Source organism: Alternaria alternata (assembly GCF_001642055.1).
Source record: "Alternaria alternata strain SRC1lrK2f unplaced genomic scaffold CC77scaffold_13, whole genome shotgun sequence".
Taxonomy (NCBI): Eukaryota; Fungi; Ascomycota; class Dothideomycetes; order Pleosporales; family Pleosporaceae; genus Alternaria; species Alternaria alternata.
In genome coordinates this window covers 381,646-406,180 of record NW_017306202.1, presented here as the reverse complement: position 1 = coordinate 406,180, position 24,535 = coordinate 381,646, and the positions used below count along the sequence as shown (strand labels likewise).

The 24,535-nt window shown below is 50.8% G+C and overlaps 7 protein-coding genes across 7 annotated transcripts; 4 read left to right on the top strand and 3 right to left on the bottom strand.

The window, feature by feature from the left end:
* Nucleotides 1-369: 369 nt before the first annotated feature.
* CC77DRAFT_938267 (hypothetical protein) lies at nucleotides 370-1,994 on the bottom strand (the record flags this gene model as incomplete). Its single annotated transcript, XM_018534601.1, has 2 exons — nucleotides 370-399; nucleotides 450-1,994. The coding sequence occupies 2 exons, from the start codon at nucleotides 1,992-1,994 to the stop codon at nucleotides 370-372; spliced, it is 1,575 nt and encodes a 524-aa protein (XP_018384736.1).
* Nucleotides 1,995-3,445: 1,451 nt separating this feature from the next.
* Nucleotides 3,446-4,848, top strand: CC77DRAFT_965337 (ribosomal L1 domain-containing 1). Its single transcript, XM_018535710.1, has 2 exons — nucleotides 3,446-3,773; nucleotides 3,823-4,848. The coding sequence occupies exons 1-2, from the start codon at nucleotides 3,481-3,483 to the stop codon at nucleotides 4,712-4,714; spliced, it is 1,185 nt and encodes a 394-aa protein (XP_018384735.1). The 5' UTR covers nucleotides 3,446-3,480; the 3' UTR covers nucleotides 4,715-4,848.
* Nucleotides 4,849-4,993: 145 nt separating this feature from the next.
* On the top strand, nucleotides 4,994-6,233 carry CC77DRAFT_1021458 (palmitoyl-protein thioesterase 1 precursor; the record flags this gene model as incomplete). Its single annotated transcript, XM_018525272.1, has 1 exon — nucleotides 4,994-6,233. A coding segment is annotated over one exon (1,045 nt), but the record flags the coding sequence as incomplete, so codon positions are not given.
* A 741-nt stretch (nucleotides 6,234-6,974) lies between these two features.
* CC77DRAFT_1032079 (hypothetical protein) lies at nucleotides 6,975-11,318 on the top strand (the record flags this gene model as incomplete). The annotated part of the gene is made up of 7 exons (XM_018526712.1): nucleotides 6,975-7,117; nucleotides 7,424-8,878; nucleotides 8,966-8,967; nucleotides 10,004-10,288; nucleotides 10,376-10,464; nucleotides 10,516-10,783; nucleotides 10,831-11,318. The coding sequence occupies 7 exons, from the start codon at nucleotides 6,975-6,977 to the stop codon at nucleotides 11,316-11,318; spliced, it is 2,730 nt and encodes a 909-aa protein (XP_018384733.1).
* A 5,456-nt stretch (nucleotides 11,319-16,774) lies between these two features.
* Nucleotides 16,775-18,391, bottom strand: CC77DRAFT_157132 (hypothetical protein). The gene is made up of 7 exons (XM_018530339.1): nucleotides 18,139-18,391; nucleotides 18,056-18,080; nucleotides 17,857-18,006; nucleotides 17,753-17,796; nucleotides 17,638-17,705; nucleotides 17,478-17,578; nucleotides 16,775-17,429 (listed from the first exon to the last, which is right to left on the bottom strand). Exons 1-7 carry the CDS (start codon nucleotides 18,215-18,217, stop codon nucleotides 16,802-16,804), a joined length of 1,095 nt encoding a protein of 364 aa, XP_018384732.1. The 5' UTR covers nucleotides 18,218-18,391; the 3' UTR covers nucleotides 16,775-16,801.
* Nucleotides 18,392-19,956: 1,565 nt separating this feature from the next.
* Nucleotides 19,957-21,428, bottom strand: CC77DRAFT_157201 (hypothetical protein). The gene is made up of 2 exons (XM_018530340.1): nucleotides 20,984-21,428; nucleotides 19,957-20,831 (listed from the first exon to the last, which is right to left on the bottom strand). The coding sequence occupies exons 1-2, from the start codon at nucleotides 21,093-21,095 to the stop codon at nucleotides 20,314-20,316; spliced, it is 630 nt and encodes a 209-aa protein (XP_018384731.1). The 5' UTR covers nucleotides 21,096-21,428; the 3' UTR covers nucleotides 19,957-20,313.
* CC77DRAFT_1021453 (hypothetical protein) lies at nucleotides 21,264-24,472 on the top strand. The gene is made up of 2 exons (XM_018525271.1): nucleotides 21,264-22,038; nucleotides 22,116-24,472. The coding sequence occupies exons 1-2, from the start codon at nucleotides 21,763-21,765 to the stop codon at nucleotides 24,255-24,257; spliced, it is 2,418 nt and encodes an 805-aa protein (XP_018384730.1). The 5' UTR covers nucleotides 21,264-21,762; the 3' UTR covers nucleotides 24,258-24,472.
* The last annotated feature ends 63 nt before the right edge of the window (nucleotides 24,473-24,535 follow it).

The window sequence follows — 24,535 nt, the reverse complement described above, 5'->3', positions numbered from 1 at the left end:
ACCGAGAACGTAGAACGGAGATGCCGACCTTATAGGATGTCGTATCTAGCAGGAAGAGAACAGACATTTGCTTGATTCAACAAGCCACTTACTCCAGAAAAAAGAATAGTAGACGCAAACTTGAGAAAGTTAAATTTAAAACTCCGAGATACAACGAGGAGCGTGAAAATGGTATCGTAACGCCTCGCTATGCATACAAAAACAAGAATCCAAGAAAGATGTACGTATGATATGGGCGGTCGATACAGACTTTGGCGTTCGAGACGTGCTGATCGTGTGCAGCGCCGCGGTGAAATAAGGAGCAGACGTGACAGGTAGTGGGAAGTAATCTGTTGACTGGTGCGTGGTGCAAGTCTTTGATGGAGATGCTCAAACGCGGGGTTTCTTCCAATAATATTGCTAAGAATAGTCAGTGGGGGATTGCGTGGGTAAGCAGGCGTACTACGTACTTTGTGCGTCTTCCTGACAGACCGCAGTCCGGTGCTGCGAGTGCCAGCTGTAATGGTCTCGCGCCTCATTTGGTTGGAGTCCATCTCAGGGACATAGTAGAATTCATTCTCGAGGGGCTGCCCAGCGGCATCTTTGCCAGCACGAGGAATTTCACCAACACAGGGAGTGTCATCCAGAATCCTCTTCAACTCTTTTCTAGAGAGCTCAGGGAGGGGAGTCGATGTGCCAGTGCCCTCTTCATCCTTGCCATTTGTGCCCTTGTTCACACAGGCCTTCAATTCAGCTGGAAGGTTGCTGTGAATAGCGGACAATGGTTGAGAGTGAATACGTGAGAATGCCAATTGGTTGATGACATGGTTCTTGATCGGTGACTCTTTGTATCGGATAGGCTCAGTAACGCGACGTTTGGGGGACGGCGACAGTAGTGGCCCGCGCATACGTGGAGTGTTTGATTGCGTTGGCGTAGCTGTGTTGAACGAGGCCATGCCACTGAGGAGGTTCTGACCGAAGGGTCCAAAGGAGTGTACAACAGGATCGTTTTCTTCATCATTGTCGGAGAAGTCGTCGGCGGCGAAGTTCACACTCTCTTTGAGATCGACAACAGGACGTACTTCATGGCTAGACTTGGAGCTTGGAAGAGAGGGGCGGATAAAGGTCTGGTCTGCGGAGCCTGGGGTGGCAATGCTAGGGCTATCCGCGTTGGCATCGGCATCTTCGAAGACTTCAACGGGGCCAGACTGCAGGTTGGTGCCAAGGCCGGCGAAGACGGGAGGGCGAATCGGGCTCTGCGAGACAGGTGACCGTGGAACAACAGGAGGGCTGGAACAGATGTTCTCTTGGGTACGGTTGCGAGTCGGAGTAGGCATGCCTTCTTCCTCGGATTCCCAAGAAAACTTTGATACAGGGATAGATGGCCAAGCAATCATGACGCGGGTATCCTGTACATCGAGCATGATGGCCGTCTCGGGGTTCTCTGACATGTACGTGTCTCCCTTGCTCAGCTCGAAGATGCGTCCTTTGCAGTGGATCTTCGCACCGTTCCATCCCAGACATTCAACCTCAATGTATCCATGCGGATATGGTGGGCTTGGCGCGTGATAAGCGGCTTGGACGTGAACGCGTGAAATGAGGCGGTTGGTAGAGAGCTGGTAATCTGACGTGTTGGAGCTCCTGCCCATTCTCACGATTTCGCCGTCTGCAGGAAGGTCGAGCGTGGGCACAGCACCGAGTGGGGTCCTCTCTGACAGAGCCGAGAAGGTGCGTTCGAAGCCCGGCCGGGCATGGCGGGGCGACGAGGAAATAATGTTGGTCGACGACGTGGGCTGCGGGGTTGGATAATACTTCAGCTGCTTGGGAAAGGTGGGCGAGTCCTCTTCGAACTTGCGTTTCGAGGACGCCGGACGTGGAAATGGCGATGAAGAGAATGGCCCATCCTCGCCGAAGGCCGGAAGAAGAGTTGGGGTGGGCTTCCGAACATGCCCCGAGTGCGGCTCTGTCGACTCGATGAGGGTTTGGGACAGCGTCTTGGTGGGTGAAAAGTCCATCTTGTGTGCGGAGCTCCTAGAACGCGAGGCTCCTGGCGTGTCGATGTCTATGGGGTAAGGTGGACGTGTCTCGAAGGGAGACAAGCGAGCCGGCGGCTGCGGAAGGAGTGTTGAAGACGCGAAGGCAGGCACACGGCAGTATGGAAAAAGAAAGACGTAGGTTAGGAGGAGGAGGCCATCAAGTCAATTACGAAACTACGGGTCAGTCACGAACGCGATCGTGGAAGACGTCGCGACGCGGGTGTGGGTTGGCTAGCGTGATGAAGCTAGGGCCGTCGTAAGAACCAGCACCCAAATTCACCACGCCTTGCTCCCTTGCAATATGTCTCTTGTAACATCCTTTCAAATGCAAAGCACTCTGCATGTCTCAGCTAATCCGATTGCGTATCTTTCTGTACTTCTCCAGCTCTCCTTTCGCTATACATGTCCCAAAGTTCGGCATATTCTGCCACATGCGTTCACCAGCCTCTGTGCACGAGCACAATTATTACGCCTATGACATACATTGTCTCCTCGGCTGCCTCTCTAACTTGATTTTCTCCGCTCTGCCAGCCCCTCTACACTGCAGCCGATTCCACATTAACGCACCATCATTGCTAAAGCTGACGCGCTGAGACAAAGTCAATCACGCTTGATGATGCACTTGTGCCATGTGCGACTCTTATGCTAAAGTCACTGTCCGTAACAAAGTGCAATATAAAGGGCAAAAGGCATCTATACGCATACTGTGAACGCGTGTCAAGATCTTAAGGTACTGCGCGCTCATGCACAAAGATCAAATTGCCCCACTGTCCTACGCCTGTGCCCAAATGGAGGCAAACGTCACGCAAGTGAAAAGAAAAACTTTGTGCAGCAATCGACGCAGCTAACACGAGAGCAAACACGTCCGTAACCCAAGTGGAGCTGTAGGGCCGACGGACGCGAACACGCAGCGGTATAGACGCGTCGTGAGAAGATGGCCAGGCGAGCGCACGGTGACGGCGTTTCGGCTCGACCGTGACCGGATGGCTTCGATCAATCGATAGCACGAACCAGTAAATCTCGTACATGTAGCCATGTGGGAGTCCATCAGCTGCTGTCATATTCGTGATCCCTCAGGACTTGGAATGATAATCGAGAGGTGAATGCATCTCGCAGTAGTTTCTTAACCATTGCCGCCAGTAATGACAGCACATGTACCACGCCGGGTACGTACCACTGACGCGCTGCTGATGAAACGGCTTACTGCATGGGAACGAGAGGTGAAATTGATATTGGACGGCTGGTGACAATGCAAGGATGAGCAACCTGTCGTGTGCTTGGAGATACTGCGACGCGATGATTGGTTAAAGATGCCCATTCGCCTTCCGCTTTCAATGAGACAGCCCCGCATTAGTCTCGGTCTTTCGGAGAAACCATATGACCGGCAAAAAGTTGGAAAGTTCAGTCCAGGGTCTAGCCCAGAATTTCCAGCGACAAGAAACATCGCAAACATATCACAGCAACAATGGCCAAATCCAAGACCCTGACTAAGAAGGCCGAGAAGGCGACCGAGGCGCCTCTCACCACCAAAACCACGAATGGTACACCCTACCAGCTTGATCCGTCGCAAGTCGAGCGCGCGGCGAAGGCGCTCGTTGCGCACATGAAGAAGCATGTCGAGGAAAAGCAGCAGGAGGCACCAAAGAAGAGCTTGGCGGCCGACGAGGACGAGGCGGAGGAGGTTGACGAGCCCATCTTCCTCAGCCTGGCGACAAAAAAGCAGATCGGCAACACTAAGAGCTTGAAGCCTGTAGCCATGTAGGTTCGCACATGACAGCGCTTGCGACACACCGCTAACAGTACCCAGCAAACTACCTCACCCCATCATCGCAAACGATGTCCGGATATGCATCTTCACCAAAGACCCCCAGAGAGCATACAAAGACCTTGTCGCATCTGACGCTTTCCCGGAAGCCCTTCGCGGAAAGGTGCAACGTGTGCTCGGCGTGGACAAGCTAAAGAAGCGATACAAGGCATTCGAGCAGAAGCGTGCACTCCTCGCTGAGTACGACGTTTTCATGGTCGACGATCGCGTAATCAAGATTGTCGCAGAATGCCTAGGCAAAACCTTTTACAAGAGCAAGTCAAAGCGCCCGATTCCGGTTCGTCTTACTGCGGGTGCATACATCGACAAGAGCGCAAAGAAGGACGCGAAGGAGCCACAAAACGTCGTTGGAACACCACAAGGTGTAGCAAAGGAGATCGAGTCGGCTCTTCACTCGACCTACCTGAGCATGAGCCCATCCGCCAACACCTCTATCAAGATCGGCAACCTTTCCATGACTTCTCAGCAGATCGTTGAGAACACTGCCGCTGTTGTTTCCGAAGTTGTCAACAAGCACGTTGGCCAGGGCTGGCGCAACATTCGCAGTTTGCATGTCAAGGGTCCTGCGACCAAGGCTCTACCTATCTGGCTCGCTGACGAGCTGTGGGCTGAGCCTGAGCAAGTTCGCGACGCACCATACCATGGTGCCATCACAGAAGGCACGCCCAAGGGCAAGTCCGCAGAGCGCAAGAGGAAGTGGGATGAGTGGGAGGAAGAGATGCTCGACGACGAGGAGCTTGCCGCGAAGCAGGCCAGGAGAGAAGCTAAGAAGGCCAAGAAAACAGAGAAGAAGAGCTCAATTAGCAAGGAGAAGCGCAAGGCCATGAAGCAAGATGCGCTCCAGTCGGTGCAGACACCATTGATCGCTGGTTGAGCTATCCATGGTGAGCATCGTTGCATGGCATTGGCGTTCCGGTGTTCAAAAGATCTATTTGACGATATGGTAATATACCACTGGTCGGCATCCACCAATGCAGGCTCTTTGCAATATCAAGTTTTCTATTCTGCAAATGCATTATGATAGTAGTGATACATCTTTGCTTTATGTTTTGCCTGTATATGAAGGCGATGGAGAGCTATGACCTTGCTCGGCTGTACCTGCCTCGGCTTGATGCTAACGTCATGCAATGCAGCGTAGATCACACTCGCGTCTCATGCACTCAACTTGCGCCTCCCAACCCTACAACCCTCACTTTCATCAGACAACCGCTGAAATGCTTGGATTACTTCCGCTCTCGACACTCTTACTTGTGACGCAGACAATCGCGTCGCCACTCACACGGAGCGACTCCAAGCCACTTCCTCTGCTCATCTGGCATGGCTTAGGCGACAACTATGCTGCAGACGGTCTGCACAGCGTCGGCGACCTCGCAAACGAGACAAACCCTGGCACATATGTATACTACATCCGGCTCGACGAAGACGCCGGAAGTGATCGAACAGCGACGTTCCTCGGCAATGTCACCGAGCAGATTGCGCAAGTCTGTGACGACATCGCGAAACACGAGGTTTTAAGCAGGGCGCCAGGTCTGAACGCGCTAGGTTTCTCGCAGGGTGGGCAGTTCCTTCGCGGACTGGTAGAGCGCTGCGGCGACCGTATAAACGTCAAGAATTTGGTCACCTTTGGCAGCCAACACAACGGTATTGCAAAATACCAGCTCTGCAAAGATGGAGACTGGCTATGCAAGGGCTATATCAACTTGCTCAAAGCTAACACCTGGGGCGCATGGGTACAAGGCCATCTCGTTCCAGCGCAGTACTTCAAAGTCACCAACGAGACCACCGGCGAACCTACGGAAGAGTATCTCGAAGCCTCCAACTTCCTCGCTGACATCAACAACGAAAGGGTGCTCAAGAACGTCACTTACGCGAAAAACCTCGCTGCATTGGACAACTTCGTCATGTACGTCTTCGAGGACGACACCACTGTTATACCGAAGGAGTCGGGTTGGTTCGCGTACACGAACACCACCAGCAATGAGGTCACGGATCTGAGGGACCGCGACATCTACAAAGAGGATTGGATTGGGCTCAAGAAGCTTGACGCGAAGGGCGGTCTACACTTCAAGACTACAGAGGGTGGTCACATGGATTTGGGGGATAAGGTGCTGATAGATGTCTTTGAGACCTATTTCGCGCCGGAGAAGACGGTTTGGAGTGGCATTATCGACGAGATCCAAGAGATTATTGAGTTATAAAGCAGGGTTTTATAGAGTCAGCCTCAGGGATAACCAATGTAGCCAGTGGTGAGGTTGTATTTATATGTAAGAATATAGGCGTGAACGCGATCAATAAGTATTATGTCACATGTTTTCCTTGGATTGCATCACGAAACTCGCGCCATATTACTTGCGGTATAGGTAGTCCAGCAAGAACTATACGTATTTCTGATTGGCAGGCTTATCGAGAGTTAACTTTAAGTGATTCCTGTGGTAGTATATGCTGAGACACCATCTTCTACTAGGCCTCGTATCTTCTCATAGTGTAAACTGATCAAGCAGATCACACTCGTTACGAAAGACTTTGCATTTCTCGGATTATTTGCTGATAATAAAACAGACATAAAAAAGCATCAGCAGTCTACATACTGTTTACATCCAACGTAGTGTAGAGTAGCGAATATCTTCAAAACATGTTTTGTTGACGGTTTTGAACTTAAAAAATAAGGAATTACCCACGACGCAAGCACTGTCGTAAGTTCCTTTAGGAACTACAATAATCGGTCACGGACGTTTGCTAGAAGCCATAAAGAGCGACACCGAGAACCAACAAACTTACTGCTAGTCCTCCAATCATTACACGTTCTTGCATGCGCATCCCCTCCCCCAACCGGGGTTTTGCGGCAGACGTCATGCTTGTGTGGGTCATCATGAGCATCAGCCCACAACAACACTCCACGCCGACGCCGCTCGAAACGAGTCTAGTCTTGGCCTCTCCATACTTTAAATACTCCATTTCTCCCCAGAACCCTCAATTGACAAATCTCGCCCATCGCGGCTCTTCTCCACTCCATCACTACTTTACGACGCTCTCGCTGAGCTTGACGCTCCTCGGACAGCTCCAAAGCTCTATCGATAAGCTAATCATTTGGATCGCGATCATCCCGTTGAAAAAGAAAAAGCCCTGGATTAAACATGTCGGTCTCAGCAGCATTGAAGAGTCGGGTCAGGAGGCCAAGTTATCTCAAGAAGATTGCTAAGGCTGAGGATTTGCTTCATCACTTCCCCAATGGAGCATACATTGGCTGGAGTGGCTTCACTGGTGTGGGATACCCAAAGTAAGTATTATCTCTGCTGTCGCGCTACGACAGCCAAGCCATGAGGCTCTTCGGGTACTCAACACGATCTTGACTATGGCATACGATATCGGGCCTGCTGGGTAATCCGATCTGGGATCCCGAGGTGGAACGGAAGTTTAGCAAGCGACGAAAGCCGAACTATCCCCGACTCCACAATTCGAGCTGCGCATGGATCAGGTCGAGACGAGTAGTCAAGAGCCTTGGCCATGACACTTGTCGCGCATCTTGACTTGGATGAACAATGTTGATTACGTTGATGAAGTTGTCAGACTAACGTCATGACAGAAAGATCCCCACGGCCATGGCCGACCATGTCGAGAAGAACAATCTTCAGGGCCAGCTCAAGTACAATCTCTTTGTTGGTGCATCATCAGGTGCAGAGACTGAGAACCGATGGGCACGTCTCAATATGATCGAGCGCCGGTCGCCGCATCAAGTCGGCAAGGAAATTGCCAAGGGTATCAATAACGGCAACATCAACTTCTTCGACAAACATCTTAGCATGTTCCCTGTCGACTTGATGTATGGGTTCTACACATTGAACAAGCCTCACAACAAGCTAGACGTCACCATTGTGGAAGCATCCGCCATCACTGAGGACGGTGGCATCATCCCTGGAGCCAGTGTTGGCGCATCACCCGAACTGATTCAGATGGCCGATAAGATCATCATCGAGGTCAACACCGCAGCTCCTTCTTTCGAAGGTTTACATGACATTACTATGACTGATCTTCCACCACGCCGAAAGCCTTATCTCATCATGTCTCCGGAGGATCGCATCGGCACACCACACATCCCTGTTGACCCAGAGAAGGTCGTGGCGATTGTAGAGAGCGACTACCCCGATCAGACCCAGCCCAACGCCGCTGAGGATGAAACCTCAAGGGCTATTGCCGCGAACCTGATTGAGTTCTTGAAACACGAAGTTAAGCACGGCCGCCTACCAGAGAACCTTCTACCCATTCAGTCTGGTATTGGAAACATAGCCAACGCTGTTGTTGGTGGACTTGCTTCTGGTGGTGCAAACTTTAAGAACCTTAAAGTATGGACCGAAGTTCTCCAAGACTCCTTCCTTGACCTCTTCGACTCTGGCAACCTGGACTTCGCAACTGCGACTTCAATTCGCTTCTCTCCTGACGGCTTCCACCGATTCTACGAGAACTGGGACCGATATGCACCCAAGCTACTGCTCCGCTCCCAGCAAGTCTCCAACTCCCCTGAAATTATCCGACGTCTCGGTGTCATTGGAATGAACACGCCCGTTGAAGTCGACATCTATGCCCATGCCAACTCAACATGTGTCATGGGTAGCCGCATGCTCAATGGTCTCGGTGGGTCCGCCGACTTCCTTCGTTCTTCCAAGTACTCCATCATGCACACACCCTCGTCGCGTCCTACTAAGACCGATCCAACTGGTGTATCCTGCATTGTTCCCATGTGCACTCATATCGATCAGACCGAGCATGACCTCGACGTCATCGTCACCGAGCAAGGTCTCGCCGATGTCCGTGGTCTCTCTCCCAAGGAGCGTGCCCGCGTCATCATCAAGAAGTGCGCCCACCCCGACTACGTACCAATTCTCGAAGACTACTTCAACAAGGCAGAGTTTGAATGCCTAAGGAAGGGCTGGGGTCATGAGCCGCATCTGCTGTGGAACAGCTTCGACATGCACAAGCACTTGAACGAGCACGGCACCATGAAGCTGCCCAAGTGGGACTACTCTAGTGCGGAGAAGGCCATGTAAAGATTGAATGCAGAGTATTTTGAATGTAGTAAATGTAATCGAACCTGGTATTCATCTACCTCGGTGTAGTATATTGTATTCAGTTGTATGAAGAGAAAAAACTGCCGATCAACGCATGTATATGTGACCAATAACATCAAAAGCGGCATGTGTGCTTTTTCCAGGCATTCGTCACGTCGTCGACAGAATACATGGTGTTTTCTACACTCTCAACCTCAACATGGCGAAATTCCATCCGTCCAAGGTATCAACCACCTCTGAACTGTTCGGGACGAGATATTACACGAACAAAGTACCCGCGCGGCATCCATATCGAACTGTACAGGCCCGGTCGTGGCAATAGGCAGAGATGGTTTGCGTTTGAGCCAATGCGGCTGTGTACCACGGGTCTTACCATGGATGAGAGCATGACGTGGGATACTCGTGTTTGATGCACGCAGTCACGGCTAACATTGCATTGCAGCAAGCTATGCGTGTGTCGTGCCAGAAAACTCTGCTCAGACCAGCCGTTCGCCTGCATATTGAATGGACGCGCTCTTACCGCCAATGTCGGAATCGTTCGTTCGTTGAGAGTTAGATTGCCACCCGCTAATGCTACGCGTCGGCTGGCACCATGTGACTGCGCGGCTCACAAGCGGCTTCAGGCTCTTGCATTCGAGCATACGCCTGGCTTTGCCTTCTTACACCTCACCGGGACGCGCCTCGAAGCTTCACGACACCCCTGACATCTCCTAGCATCTTTTCCGCGCCCCTTGCGAGCTGCTTTTTGGGTGCCGAACAAGGAACTGTTCCCGCCCGTTCGCGCGTCTTCCCGTATCTCGCGTGCTGCGCACGAACACGGTGCTCCTACGACACGTCTCCGACCATCGCTCTCCCACTGAGGACCGCCATTGGAACGCTTGCTACCCTGACATCTTTACTCGCATCGATATTTCTGAGTCGTATATTGGCATTCGACTCGAGATTGCAACGACAGCGCGAGCCACTAGTTGCCTACTACCCCGCCGCCACGCTCGCGAACGATGATGCGTAAGTCAGTCGCGTTTCTCTTAAGCCGAGTTATTACCTAGGTACTCATGCACCCATTGCACCAGCAGAACACGCCAACACCGCCCATACAGCAACCATTGCTGCCGTAGACGACCCAGTGTCCCACAACTCGCAAGAGTCGGTCCAGTCTGCCGTCTCTAGCACCTTCTCGGCCCCGGCACTACCCTCCTCCTCGAGCAACCTGTCTACCTCCACCACTGCCGAGACGGACCTCACCACCCTCTCGTCGACCAATGTAGCAAATCAAAGTAAACCTCTAGAGGCACCAATGCCTAAACCGTCGAGCCAGACTGCTGCTGGAGACGTGCCAGCTGCACCGCGCATCGATACAGCCGCCGCCAATGCGCTGCAGAATGGTGGCACAGCAGCCACTTCCATGACACCAGAATCTCCAGCAACTCAAGGCTCCAAGAGAACCGTAGATGGTTCTCTCAAGAGCGCAGGGCCAGTGCCCGAAGCGCCATCGGTACGCACATACGCACACAAGAGGAACAAGAGCATGGATACACACTCAGGTACTCGCATTGGAGAGGTGCGTGTTGTAGCTTCAGACTAAGCCCTCAGGTTGCTGATGCAAACGCAGTTATCCGCACAGCTTAAGACGCGTCTTTCCTACGCCATGGTCAAAGTCCAGAACGGCTGGGAGAAGCAGTCACTTGACGAGCTCGAAGAAAGCCAGTCACAACGCGGTTCGCCCAATTCTGCTCCTGGGAGGAGTGATCAACTAGCGTTTGACTCGCCTGGTACTACCGACCGCCAACGAAGACCAAGCGGCGTCTCTGATATATCGGACCAAATGATCATGTCCCCTGCTTCTGACCCAACTCGATCACTCGCAGGAACCCCAGCTTGTTAGTCTTCCCTTAGAATCTGATTCCAGAGTGCTAACGTCTGTCAGCCTACTGGCGGCCGGGTACGCGTCCCGCAATGAATGCTGCGGCAAACCTCATCTCTATCACCGGAGCACATCCTGGCTATGGCCTTGCACCAGCCCCGACCTTCCAGAGTAGGCGGAGAAGTCGCTCGAGCGTCTCACATGTACCCCCTCCACTACTCGGAGCTAGCCAAAGGAAACACTACAGTGATGTCGGTGCAGGCCCGCGGTCGCCAGCAACCCCTCGAGCAGGTATCCTTCGTATGCCAAGTCAACAAGCAGAAAAAGACGCTGTTGATACACTGCTTTTCATGAGCAGCCCCAACAATTCACAACGCTTCCCGGCGAGCAGCCAGCCTCAACCAAGTCCACTCAGAGCTGAAGCGCCTCAACGACGCGTCATGTTCGAGGCCTACCCCCCACAAGACCGGCGCGCCATGTATCAGCCATCAATGCCTGCTCCACCTCATCACCACCAACACGGACCGTACCCCGCATATCCAGCGAGATAATGACGGAAGTAAATGTTCCATCAGATATTACTTCCTCTTCTCTCTTCAACACTATTCTTATGGCTCGACGATCGCATTGCATGGATGGCGTTGAGATACCCACTGCACGGATGCAAGTATTCCTACTGTCAGGTCTCTCTTCCCCTCCACCAAGTTTTATAGTGCGCATATGTCGCGCTTCAGGATATCCTGGGAGGTGTATTGATATTGCTTGGCCATTTGTATGAGCTTGCCCTCTTGCGTTTGTTTACTTTGGCGATGAGGCCTTGTTGACATTTGTATGCTTGAGCGTTTTAGCTACCACGAATAGGTATTATGACCATGTAACGAATAGACGAATGAGCGCTTTGATTCTGTCTGATGTTGGTTGGTGGTGAAGAATATACAATGAGTTGTGATAGATGTAGGTGTACATTATCAGCAGCTCTTGTAGCTGCCAGTGAGTTGTCTTCGAGGCAACTCATCGACTTTCTACCAAAAGCATAATTGCTAGAACGCCGCCAAAAACAAGCTAGCTCGAGGGCTCCTCTCGAGGACACCGTCCTCCAATCAAGTGTTGAAGTTCATCTGTGATGTCTACCCTTGCCACAGATTCCGTATTGTTAATGCTCATCGATCACTTCTTGTGGTCGACTCGGACTCAAGACATGCACGACCAGAAAGAATGGCACTGTCGTTCTTGGAGAGTTTGCTGGAAAGCGAGATGAGGTTGGTGCGGACGGTTAGGCTACACAGGCGTATGCAGTTTGCGAATAGATTCTAGCTAGAGTAGCTGTCTCCGACGAAACGCAGCTACTTCGTATATTGTAGTCTGATTCAATAGTCGACGCTCACATCTTCTCGTCGTTTGACCATGGCGTGGCTGCGTTACGAATTTTTGAAGTTGTTCGATGTTCGCCAAGAATCGTGAAAGAAACATGGGACGGTTCCAGGGCAATGAGTACATAACTGATATGGTTCCTTAATCACTTGAGCCCCATTGAGGAAGCCAATAAACCTACATGTTGTCAGAAAATCGATTGGCCGCACCAAGATTTAATCGGCGGCCGCTTCAGGTTACACGGGTTTATGTTTAAGAAATGCGTCTGATGTGCAAACGACACAACACACACCTAACATAATTTTGTCCTTTAAGATTACACTTCAAGAAGAATTACATGGTTAAGCATAAATAAAAAAGAGAGCTTGACCAGACGTTTGCTTGCGTTGTGGTGGTGGCGGTTGTAGACCATTTAGCATTCAGGGGCACAAAAAAAAAAGTCCTTCACCGTCCAACGTCAACACCACACCCTGCAACCCACGATGGACGACAGGACAACAAAAACGAAAGCCCGACGTGGGGGTCGAACCCACAACCTTGAGATTTGATACAATCGTGTCTGTTAGGACGTGATAACTAAGAGTCTCACGCTCTACCGATTGAGCTAGCCGGGCTGTTGTTGCTTTCGATGGAAATATGCAAGAATGCAACAAATATATTACACGAATGTCTCACTGACTCTCCGATGCCATCGCAGACATCTAGGAATGCTACATGGGAGTTCGGCTGGTTGTGGAAAATTTTGGCTGGATATGCGGGTCGGGTAGGCAAGCAAATTTTGCCAGTATCCGAAGACCCCGCCTCTGGCCTGCTCAGACACCATCAACACACTCTCTTCTATGTTCCACGTCTCCGGTACGCCTTGTACCAGCATTACGACATTCGGACGTTTTGACGGACCGAACAATATGACGCTTTGAACAGCCGAAATATTTCCACTTCGACGGACTCGACATTAGGACCGATGCTGTGGCTCGAACTGCCTGCTAGCCGTTTACTCATCTCCATTCTGCCTTGTGAGGCATGTTTCTGCTGCCTGAATCTGCAAGCAATCTGCACGTCACCGCACCATCAAAACCCTTCCTCTTATTGGTCTGGCGGATTTACCAGAAAGAGAAATTGTATGCCTCCCATACTAATGCTTCACGACCGCATCGCGACAACAGACGCGTAGAGTAGTGGCGAAGCATGACGGTGGTTTGATAGAACCGCATATAGACTCACCATGCATGAGTTTGGGGAACTTATACGAGATCGCCATGGGAAGCTAAACAAGCCTCCCTGGGTCGAAAACATCCTAAATGCATGTGAGTTTGTGTTGCACACTTGTTCGGTGAATTCAGTGCTTCTCGATGTACTCAGGGGTTCGTTAGGCAAATGACATGTGAAACGTTGGATACCTAATGCGCCCATTGCTAGTATGTACGAGGCGGAGTGAGAGGCTTTCTAGACCTGCATGGCATGGATTTGGGATGATACATGCTAGTGGTGCGCTTTGGGCGGAAACTGGTCGGTATCCTCGGTTCGATGGAAGAGTCGCGCCGACCTGTGCTAATCACTCGCGTGGAGTGCTAAACCTGACACGTGACGTAATCGCAACATCACTCCGTACTTAATTCAGTCATTACGTGCAGAAAGATTGCGACCTCCATTGCCAGCAGCCGTATTATATCACAGGATTTCCTGCATTGCATGCATTGGAAAAGCCCCTCCAGGTTACGATTCCACGCCCCAGCAACATTGCCGCTGTACGCCAGCAGGCAATCATGATGCTAGCGATGGTGACCTAGACAGCCTATTTAGGTAAAGATACTGGTCCGGGGTTCTTCATCTTTGGAGGAGAAGTAGGTGGAGCAGCTTACACCATCTCTTGCTACCCTGTCAAGTGTTCGACCGTCACTGGCGGCGTTCTGAAAAGTGTCTTGTCACCCTCTGGGTACTGTTTAGTTTTGTTCAAACCATTCCCATTATGATATTGTACTGCGTATTCGAGGTAGGGCATACAGCAATAGCCTGTAGCGATTTCCTAGTTCACAGTCAGTCTCCCCTTGCTTACTACGCAATTTGTGACTCGCTTGCTCCACTATCCAATATGATATTTTCACAAGCAGTATATAGACATCTTAATGTTAGTAAAGATGACCCCAAGTTTAACTAGATTATTTTGATGATCAAGAAAAAGACAGAAATGAAGAATTCCAAACTTCCAATCCGCTTAAGGGATACAGGTGAAGGTAGCAGAAACACAGTCTATGCTAGAGAATTTTTCCTCAAGCATAGCGTTACGGTCCTGTATGGATATGTACAGGACTTAGAGTATATAAAAACAAGGGGTTTCGCACATGTTGAGCGGAGCTTAAAACGTGTATCTATATAAGTACCATAAAGACAGTCAAGTTGGGGAGAAAATAAAGGTATTCGTGAGGGAAGAAGACTGAAATTGTACCAACGGATAATCACACAACGAAGCAGAATAGTGACCAAGCTAGAATACAAGATGAATGGTTGGTTTAGTGAGAGACATGATGAGGAAGAGATACGTGTTTGCAAAGAGATCCATATTTATACTTCGTCAGATCCACCTAACTTAGTGTCGAGGAGTGCCCGTGAGCATAGTAGTCGGCATACTAGAAGATCTTAATAGGACACGGGATTTGAGGCTGGTAATAGAGATGAAGTCTGGAAATGAGCAGACATTTTACGGCGACAAGTTGAAGCTAAAGCTATGCGATTAGATGGTCTAGTCCGACCCCTATCACCCTAGTCCATTCTACCACCGGAAATCCGCCATAATCGGGTCTCCTAAAGCGGACCGTCTCACAACTAAGCGAAAAGCTTAATTTGCAACTGGTGTGGACACGCGTCTCAATAATCCTTGCTGACCCTTGGTAAGGCAAACTACGAGGCTGAAACTCGACGTTTGTGATGTATCGATCCTACTGTATTGTATTATGTATTATAATGTAACATAACAGCGCGACGGAGTTACTAGGGGAATGTTTCTGGGGACTCCGAGGCGCATGTCACCGAGCTCATCTATTGATAGCAATCTAGCTCTCGGCTAGCCCGTAGAGACTTGTCGTGTGACGTCGAAGTCGTGATGCAGAATTCATGAATTGATAAGATACCGACATATCTCCAGGACAAAATTGGATCTTTGGGTACACGTGTGAGACTAAAAGCCCCTTCTACATGTCAAAGTCCAGATTCTCATTGTTCGAAATAGTTCCACTTTGCAGCGGGCATGATGGTGTATTCGCAATAGCTGTGATGACCACCAACAACTGCACCAAGTTGTGAAAACGATTCTGAAACTCGTAGCATGATGAGCGATATGCGGAGTGGCACCTCGCCTATCACTGGTTTTGCCCTAGGAAGCGGCCTAAGTGCAGAATCAGATGCATACTCCTTAGTGGAGAATTTAACTCCCTTACGCGTTTATGACCTCAGAAAAATCAACCTCGGTTTAATCATGCATGCAAATCAGATCCCACTATTAACACAGCTACTTGTTTTCGACGCAAAACCCGGTGAAAACTCCGAACGGCGACTCCGAACCTTCAGTCCCACCACACGGCAACAGGCATTTGACATCATACGTTTGACATCATACCCTACTCTTGAAGCGTGCATACACCCAAATATATGCTCTTTTCATGCAGGAACGCGTACGCTCTTCCATAAGACTTTCTCCAGGATACGAGGCCTACCCCAAGGCAGCAGCATACCAACTCAAGCTGGGCCCGATGTCCGGTTCGAGAATGCGAAGAATGAGGTATGGCGTGCAGCATCGACGACGTAGATCGACAGGAACGGGACGCCGTTCCACGTAGGCGGTCAAATTCCATACTAACGGTACCTAGGGTATCGCGGTAAGCCATCATTGGGCTCTCGGTGTATCGTGACAAAGGGTCAACAAACAACGGCCCAAGCGAGCAGAATGGCATGATCTAGTCTGCAAGAGACCAAACTGCAGGTACTTCGCGTATGCAATGTAGAACGTCCCATGCGTCATGCATCGGATGAGGCAGGTAAAACAGCGCTCCAGGCAGCGAGATCGTGCATCGTGCAGCGGACAAGGTGGCAGATCAGGTAACCCTCCCTACCTTAACCACACATGGCACTAGCTAGCATGTATGTGGTGTATTGACGCGCTGCTGCAACGGCTCAGGCTGTCTTCGAGGCAGAGAAAAATAACGTGGCCGCGCATCCTTGATTCGTGATAGTGGAGACGCCGACGTGACTCGACTACCGATCCTGTCTTTTCTTCTTTTTTCCGTAGATGCGCACTTGTCTGGGATGGGTAAGTAGCGAAGTTCACTTAACGTGGTGGGTGCGCGAGGCGTCCAACCTCTACTCGGGGTTGAGGCTGTGTTGTGCTCAGGCGACCAATCAGGGAGCCCTAATCCCGAGAAAGTCACGTGGCTGGGCCTATTGCTTCTGGAGAACGTGCAGAATTAGCACTAAGGTTTGCAAGGGACTTGTTGAAACACGAGTTAGCTTCCGTGAAACAGACCATTTCTCAAAGAATTTCGGACGGATAATTATCTCTATTGCCTATTATGACGAAACCGTCCAGACTCAACCTATCAACACTTGTCAAATCTAGCCTATCAAGTAATTGACTGCCAAGCCCTACACACAATATACATGTTGCACAGCCTCAAGAGCGATAGTAGGGATGTTGTGAATGTCTAGGGTCACGGTACATTGCCGATGCGCTCGGGTCGTAAACCTGCTGACTTGATGCAGTAGGTGGCGAGCGATTCGGCATCGTGGCATATGCTGCTCGGTCCGTGGAGGCTGTGTAAGCAATGTTGTGGGGCACTATTGGTTGCTGGGCGACCTGATATGGACTGTAGCCATAGAGTGGTGGATTTGTTGGTGCACCGGTGTGCAACGATGGTGCCGGGTGATGTGTGTAGGGCGATGTTTGATCCCATGTGGAAGGCACGTTTGAGCCCAGTGGTGGCTGAGTATACAGATATTGAGACGGGGCGACCGATTGATGTTGTGCGTTATGGTCGGCTATCGCGGTAGGTGTGGCGTATGTCTGCGGAGATGACCATGTTGAGTATGCATCATTGTCGAAACTTGACCAGGAATGGCGATCTGATCCATGAGAGGGTGTTGGCAATAATGTATTGTACACGTGTGAACTGTGGGAGAGATAGTCGTCGTCATCAGGATAGCTTGACAAGCCCGCCGGTGTACCACAATCGGATGGAGAGCTTGGAGCATTGGGCAGGGTGATACCCTGATTCTGATATCTCCGCACGAGGACAGTGTATCTTGAGATCATCAAAAACAAGCCCCAAAGGCAAGAGTAAGTAACATACCGATTCTTGATATCATTCTTCGATCTGCCGGGGAAATGTTCGCGTTGAATATCTTTCCAGTGTCGTCCGAGTCTCTGAACTGCATCGATAAGTGCTGCGTCCTGAGAAGCGTCTGTTAGCTCACTGAAGTGTGAAATATGCTACAATGATGTTCACTGACATCTGAGTCGCGCCATTCACTTCGGTCTAGATCAGGATCAAGTGACTGCTGCCACCGCTTCGCGCACTCTAATTATCGATCAGCGATGAACACAGCTATCATCCATCAAACTTACGATCTGCACTGCGTGTTCCGACGCAGTTTGCAACTACCGTCCATCTAAGAATACAACAGTCAGCTTCTGTACTTTCTCCCAAAGTTTGTTTCATTTAATCATACTTTTGGCCGTACTGCTGCACACCTCTTGAAAGCAACTGATCTTCACTCTTTGACCATTGTCCTTTCTTCAGGCCTCCTGCTACCGAATTGTGCCATCGTTTTCTACAGTCCTTGTTCGTTCGTCCGGGGAGGCTATCGGCAATTCTGCACCTAGGCATCTCATTAGTTGCGGAATCAACTGGCGTGATATTTGACCTACCAATCCTTGACTTCTCCTTCTACAACTGATGATATCCAGTTAGCTCAATTGAAGAAAGTTGGAGGATAACAAGCACAGCTTACGTTGTGCTTCCACTTCTTCCCGAAGTTTCTGGTCTTCCGCCAAAGACCATTTTCGAGGTTGGCGACTCGAGTGGTCCATTAGAGCCAGGATATATTGGAACCTTGTCTTCTAGAGTATGCTTGTATAACCAACAGGGAAACGTTCTAACAACGGAAAAAGAGTGCAGTGGAAAAGAGGGAAGATATCTAAAGGTGTTAAGAATTCCAAGAAGCTTCCAAGGTTGTCTTGTATTGGTCAAGTAATAGTGGTAGAAGACGAGTAAAGAGTGCAAGACTATCAGATATGTAGACATCGTGAAGAGCCGACTACAAGCTTAAGCGGAAAGCTAGCATAATAGTAATCCGTCGTCTTGGCAAGCCAGGTACTTGGGTATAGCGGAGGTTAGACGGCAAGGGACAGTATGCCAAGCTGTATTGTTCGAGGTCGATGCTCGGTTTGGTTAGCGGGCGCGCTGACCTACAGCGTTTTCGAAACAATCGAGTAACGAACATGTTCCATGCATATCAACGGGGCTTCGCAGCCATGACGCGTGCGCTTAGGGCTAATGCATCGTCTGACGGGCCGTTGACCAGGTGGTGTGTACAGCCCCCAAAGGATTCCCGCATGGCTAAGACCCTGTAGGTAAGGCTGCATGGACCATACACCGCTAACCCCCCAGGAACACTAGAACTTAGCAACTGGTTGGAATAAGCTTATTGCTCCACAGGATATGCCATGTAATTGCCAGGAACAGCAAGTTACACACATGGCATGCCTGACGTAACAGTCGTTCATTGCCGATGTATTTTCTTCTACCCTCTGTGGATCGCACCCCACTTACCAATGGCAGAAAGTACGCTGGAAGCGATTCGAAAGGAAGAAACAATGGTCGATGTGTATATCTTACTTCAAGCAAAACAGGAACGATGTAGTCGCTCGATGAGGAAGTCCATCCATGTCCGGTTTCGAGTTGATTTTAGAGAGGTTACATAGTGGCTGAGCTGTAGACCAATATCGGCCCACGCTGATCATCTCAACGAGACCGCCGAAGGGATCTCCGAAATGAACCAGACCAATCGATAGCTACAAGGAACTAGCGAAGTGAAGTTTGCGATGTGCGTGATACGCTTTTGTTGGTACACCCATCACAATCACAGTCAACGAGGAGGAGTGGCAATATCGCTCACGTTTAGTGACAGTTTACGCCCTGGTCTTGCAAATATACAGTAAGCTCTGATATAGACAGCGGCTTGTATGGTACCGTATTGTTGGGATCAGTTCATCCTGCTGCAGGTGCTAATTACTACTGCCGGCGTACTCTTGCTGGCACGACAGACGGCGAGTGCATCGGTCGCGAATTTGAGGACCAAAAGCCAGATAAACTGAATGTCTTCCGGTAGCGAGATTACTGTTCGTGTCGTAAGTTCACGTGGGGAGTTGTGGGATGTACGACAGGAAGTGAGCGAGAGTGCGAAGATCATCAGGTCTTAGTGCTTGTAATTCGTCCCATTCGGCAAGTGCAATCGGTCGTTTCTGCCCAGGTGGCCGCCGCCGATCACCCTGCGCCTCTCCGCTATATATCAAAGCAACAATATGGATTTACATAGCTGCCTGGCGGAGTCGGATTCAATATTGTCGTTGAGATTCTGCCACCATACCGAGCTGGGTTGCACCCTGGCCCACCGCCGGTTGTCTCAGGGCTGGATGTAAGGCTGGATATGCAACATCACACAACATTGATGCACGGTAATCTCGAGTGTTCCGAGGAACATAACTGAATGGACAAACGAGTTGATTCGCTCAGATGTTCCGTAGAGGTATATCCATTGAGTCGTACACCTGACCTAATCTGATTGTGGGCCTTCCGGTTTGTGAGAGAGTACCGTCTATTAGTCGCCGGGTGGTGCGCTGCTTCCCCAGATGAGCGCGCATGACAAAAACCTAGCCATTGTCGTAACCGCCCGGCATGCGTTCGATGGCATTGACCGACCGGACTTTGTATCTGCCAAAAGGGCAGCAGCAGGTCCAGAGAAGACAGATCGATACCGTTGTTGCAAGTCGCAGAGATGTCTCTAGTGCTGATTGACACGCGTAGTTGAAAATGGCGTGGCTATAGCAATGGCTTCAGCTGACGCAGGTATACCCGTCGCCGTGAAGTGAAGATGACAGCATCCCCGTTATGTCATGCTGATGCTTCAGGTCTTGCCCATAAGCCTCTGTGCTTTAGCAAGCAGAACTGTACTCTCTCGCCCCAATTTCCTCTGTCCATTCGGCCCCCTCGCTTTGGCCATAGTTTTTCTGAAGCGCTCGCGCTCAGCGACTTTCTTCGCACGCTCCTTGTCTGCTTCCTCCCTCGCTCTTTGCCGCGCCTCAATCTCCTCCCTCTTTTTTTGTGCTACTTCGGTCTCTTTCAGAAAGGGCTGTGGGCGTGGTCGCCGCTGCCGTCTCTCGAAGTTCTGCCTGGGTTCTGGCTCGGGTGACTTCTCTTCTAGCATTGCGACGCGATCAGGATGCGGCTCCAGAGTGGGCTCTGGTACAGGCTCGGTAGACGCCTCTTTCTCACTCTCGTTCTCGTCTTCATTGTCGTAGGCAGATTCGCGATCGTAGACGGACTTGCGCGGCGTCGTCGCTTCGTTTTCTTCGCGAGCCTTGAGCTTTGCGTACTGCTTCTTCAGCTTTGCCTTGTTGATGAGGCCTTTCTTAATCTTTTCGACTACACGCAGAGTCAGTAAATGAACTGTATGATATGGCGCGAGCAGATGTGGGTAATCGCGTAGTTGCCTATTGGATCATAACACCACGATACCCTCATCCAAGTTTCCGCTGTCACAGAAACCTCTGTAAAATCTAGTCGAGCAGACATACTTTTCCGTCTATGGGTACCATCGGGTAGGTTGGCAGGACCGATAGCAAATCGACTTTTTTGTTTCTTGAGAGAAGACTTTGCGTCTCCTTCATGCGGTCGTTTGACACCCATATTGGAGGCTGTGGGATGTCGGAAAAGTTCAGAGTCGCGGTACTAAGATACTCGCGGAGAACGCGAGCCGATTTCATCCAGCCTTGGCAGAGTGGGGCGCGATGTAGAGCCGGTCACGAGTCCTTCGACCACCGCGACGGGCGATGGACTCATGCCTCAGCTTTGTGCGCCGTCGCATCTATGCACCCAATATTCACGCCTCCCGCGGGGACGTGCAGGAGCATCCGGGAGAGATATTCTTTTTCGTCGTGTGACACGTCGCGTCGGCCAATACCGGTTCGGTGGCACGAGCGACTTTATCAGCAGCGATTAGGAAACTTCCGTCTTGTAACAAAGCTCCCAGCGCGTCATCCGTCCCGGTCCCTGCGTTCCTCCTCTCCGCACCTCGAATTGGGGCGCTCCACGGTGTTTCGTCCTAAAACTGGGCAGTATGACTGTACAATGAAGCGGCCACTGGAGCCAACGCACCCGATTTAAACTGGAAACTCTTACTCATTTCATTCGCCGGGCCAGCAGCTGCTCCAACCGCTTGACCTCACTGTCTCCGCCTTCCTCACGACCTGCCTTTTGTGCTCCACGACTTTCACGGTCGCGAACACGCCACTATTCTCTGAGTTTCATTAGATCTCTATACTCATGCTGTTCATTGCAACTATTTGTTACAACCATGCCCATATTTCATGATCCCCATGATAGTCCGCCGACATCGTCATTCTTGCCTCAGGCATCGGTCACGGGGTTTCAGAGAGCAGACACTTCGGGATTCGCTGTAGAGAGAAGTCTGGAATCCGACATGCAATCAGAACCACCGAAAATCGACATATCCCTGGATAGGGACCCTGAGTCCCCTAGTCAAACGCGCAAGCCATTTATGTTCGGACGGAAGGAGTGGATCGAGAGGATCAAGAGGACGAATAGCCCATCGTGGCTGCAGCGGCAGGGTGTGAGTACCCGGAGACCTAGGGAGCATCTGCAAGGAGTTTGTTAGTCGATGTAGGGAATACTGATAATGTAATATAGGGCGAAGTCATGACTGAATGCGATGCCTCCACCCGACCGACATCGCAAGACCGTCCGGACACACCTCTAGTCTCATCCACCGAGCCGCAAACCTCACGAATCTCTACCCCGGAACACCTTCGAGATCCTGCAGCCGTCGGCCTGGATATCGAACGCCCGCGATCCGCGTTACACTCCGGAGACTTCAGAGAGAAGAGAGCAGGAGCAACATCTGAGAATGATCATTCGTCTTCAGGCTTCCTAGCAACTTCGCCAGTTGTCCCTTGGAATCGCTCATTCCCAACCTCAGCCTTTGCCCCACAACACAAAGACGTCTCGTATCCGGGATCGCGCACCGATGACAATCGTACAGCTGCACGAGCACGGGCGATATCGCAGTCATCACAGTCACCGTTTAGTTCGTTCGCCTTCCTACCACCCACAAGCCCGCTTGTCCAGCAGGCAAATAACACAGACTTGGACTTCTCCTCAACCCCAAGCTCGCGGCAGGGATCTCGAAGTCCTGACAGAGACCATCGCCGACATACATACTCTCCTGCATCCTTTGATGATTACAAGCCCACCCAGATGGCCCGATCTGCGACCGGCACTCCAGCTGCTCGGCATCTACGACATAGTAGTTCGATACCATACCAGGCGCATCAACCTCGACGATCGATGACGTTCAATCAGTCTGAGCCTCATTCTCATTCGCAAACGCCGTTCCTCCATGCACGGCGCCCCTCCTTCTCGTCGGAGGCATCTCCATTGCAGCACGCTCCCATGGTTGGGTCCTACGAGGAGTCGATACTACGGGGGCGCATGTCTACTACACCATCACGGCCTCTCGACTTCGTCGCTAAAATTGGAGTACTTGGCAGAGGGCAATGCAAATCAAGCCTCAAATGTCCACCTCATGTCACGGTACCCTTTCCAGCAGTCTTCTACAGCTATAATACAGGCAACGGTAGGATTTCGGATAATGAGCCGAGTCCCTATGTTGGGCATATTGATCTAGAAAATTCATTGCCACCGCCAGATGAAAGCAGTGAGAGTGGTAGACGTAAGCGACGACATGTTGTACCTGCCCCTGATCAAGACGATCTCGATTTCAGGATAAACCTTGGAGAAGAGGAGAATGGTCAAGGTGCAAGAGGGGACCTTCGTCGGAAAGAGAAGAAAAAGCGACGATCGACGTCACCCAAGGCGCCTCCCGGGGGCTCTTATCGTATTCCGCCACAAGGTCAGCTCCAGATCGTGTTAAAGAATCCAAACAAGACAGCAGTCAAGCTTTTCCTAGTTCCGTATGATTTGTCGGATATGGAACCTGGCCAGAAAACTTTCATTAGACAACGTAGCTACTCTGCAGGGCCTATTATCGATATGCCCGCATCATCACGAAAGAATCTGGGCACCGACCGTCCAGAAGCTGCTCTCAGCAATTCAGATGACCCAAACGACCGGCCAATTCTGCGTTACCTAATCCACCTACACATATGTTGTCCTTCAAAAGGTCGCTACTATCTGTACAAAAGCATACGAGTCGTTTTTGCGAATCGAGTACCGGACGGTAAAGAAAAACTCCGAAACGAGATCCAGCAACCGGAGCCCAGATATAGCACGTACAAACCGACGCGAGAAGCACCGTCATTGCAAAAGGCACAGTCAACCGGAGCCCAGCTTACCACGGACCGGGCTTTCCGTCGGCGCAGCGCTGGATGGCCACTCTCGCAGTCTCAGCAAGCATACGGACAGCTGGATGGCCTGAAGCAACACACACCACTTCCTCCCCCAGCTGTCAAGTTCACCGGTGGCACCACCAATTCCTCAGCATCGAGCGGCTTCAGCTCGCCTGTACCAGAATTGCAACCCATACCTTTTAGCCTTGGTCGCCTTGCTGCGATCGATTCGCGGCCTGTTTCCCGTGACCGCATGGATGTTGATCCGAAGAGCCCATTCAGAACGCCTATAACATCACCGCGAGCTGGCGTAAGTAGTTTGAACAATCAGAGCGACGGTACCTTTGAGAAACTGAGCAAAGGCGATGTCGGCTATGGCGGGAATGCATTCTCGCCACTTGGTAGCCCCTCTGGTCCGCCCAACGCAGGTCTCCTGTCGCAGCGACTCCGCGGTTTAGATGTCCAGCGCAACGAGGAAGAGTAAGCTGCCTCACCATCTATGGGTCTTTGTACCATTTCTTGTATATTTTGTCTTCCATTAGAATACCCCATGATTCGTTGTACCTTGCATCGGCGTTGTTGGATACTGCATTGGATGGCGTATTCTCCCCTATATACGTTTTTTTACACGTGAAATGAATCAATCATATATGAAGCACCTTTTTTGTGGATAGAAACTTTGCCTGAAAAGCCACCTTAAAGATGTACGCCATACTTTACGATTGAGTCATAACAAGAGATTACACAGGGTCCAAATTCAAA

What these genes read in the sequence shown, in the direction of transcription:
- CC77DRAFT_157201 (XM_018530340.1), bottom strand. Translation starts at nt 21,095, where the DNA reads ATGGGTGTCAAACGACCGCATGAAGGAGACGCAAAGTCTTCTCTCAAG. An exon ending in TGGTACCCATAGACGGAAAA is followed by an intron (nt 20,832 to 20,983) that starts GTATGTCTGCTC and finishes CTCTGCGTGTAG; the next exon opens with TCGAAAAGATTAAGAAAGGC.
- CC77DRAFT_157132 (XM_018530339.1), bottom strand. Translation starts at nt 18,217, where the DNA reads ATGGACCACTCGAGTCGCCAACCTCGAAAATGGTCTTTGGCGGAAGAC. An exon ending in CGGAACACGCAGTGCAGATC is followed by an intron (nt 17,706 to 17,752) that starts GTAAGTTTGATG and finishes ATCGATAATTAG; the next exon opens with AGTGCGCGAAGCGGTGGCAG. An exon ending in AAGAATGATATCAAGAATCG is followed by an intron (nt 17,430 to 17,477) that starts GTATGTTACTTA and finishes GATGATCTCAAG; the next exon opens with ATACACTGTCCTCGTGCGGA.
- CC77DRAFT_965337 (XM_018535710.1), top strand. Translation starts at nt 3,481, where the DNA reads ATGGCCAAATCCAAGACCCTGACTAAGAAGGCCGAGAAGGCGACCGAG. An exon ending in AGCTTGAAGCCTGTAGCCAT is followed by an intron (nt 3,774 to 3,822) that starts GTAGGTTCGCAC and finishes AACAGTACCCAG; the next exon opens with CAAACTACCTCACCCCATCA.
- CC77DRAFT_1021453 (XM_018525271.1), top strand. Translation starts at nt 21,763, where the DNA reads ATGCCCATATTTCATGATCCCCATGATAGTCCGCCGACATCGTCATTC. An exon ending in CGTGGCTGCAGCGGCAGGGT is followed by an intron (nt 22,039 to 22,115) that starts GTGAGTACCCGG and finishes AATGTAATATAG; the next exon opens with GGCGAAGTCATGACTGAATG.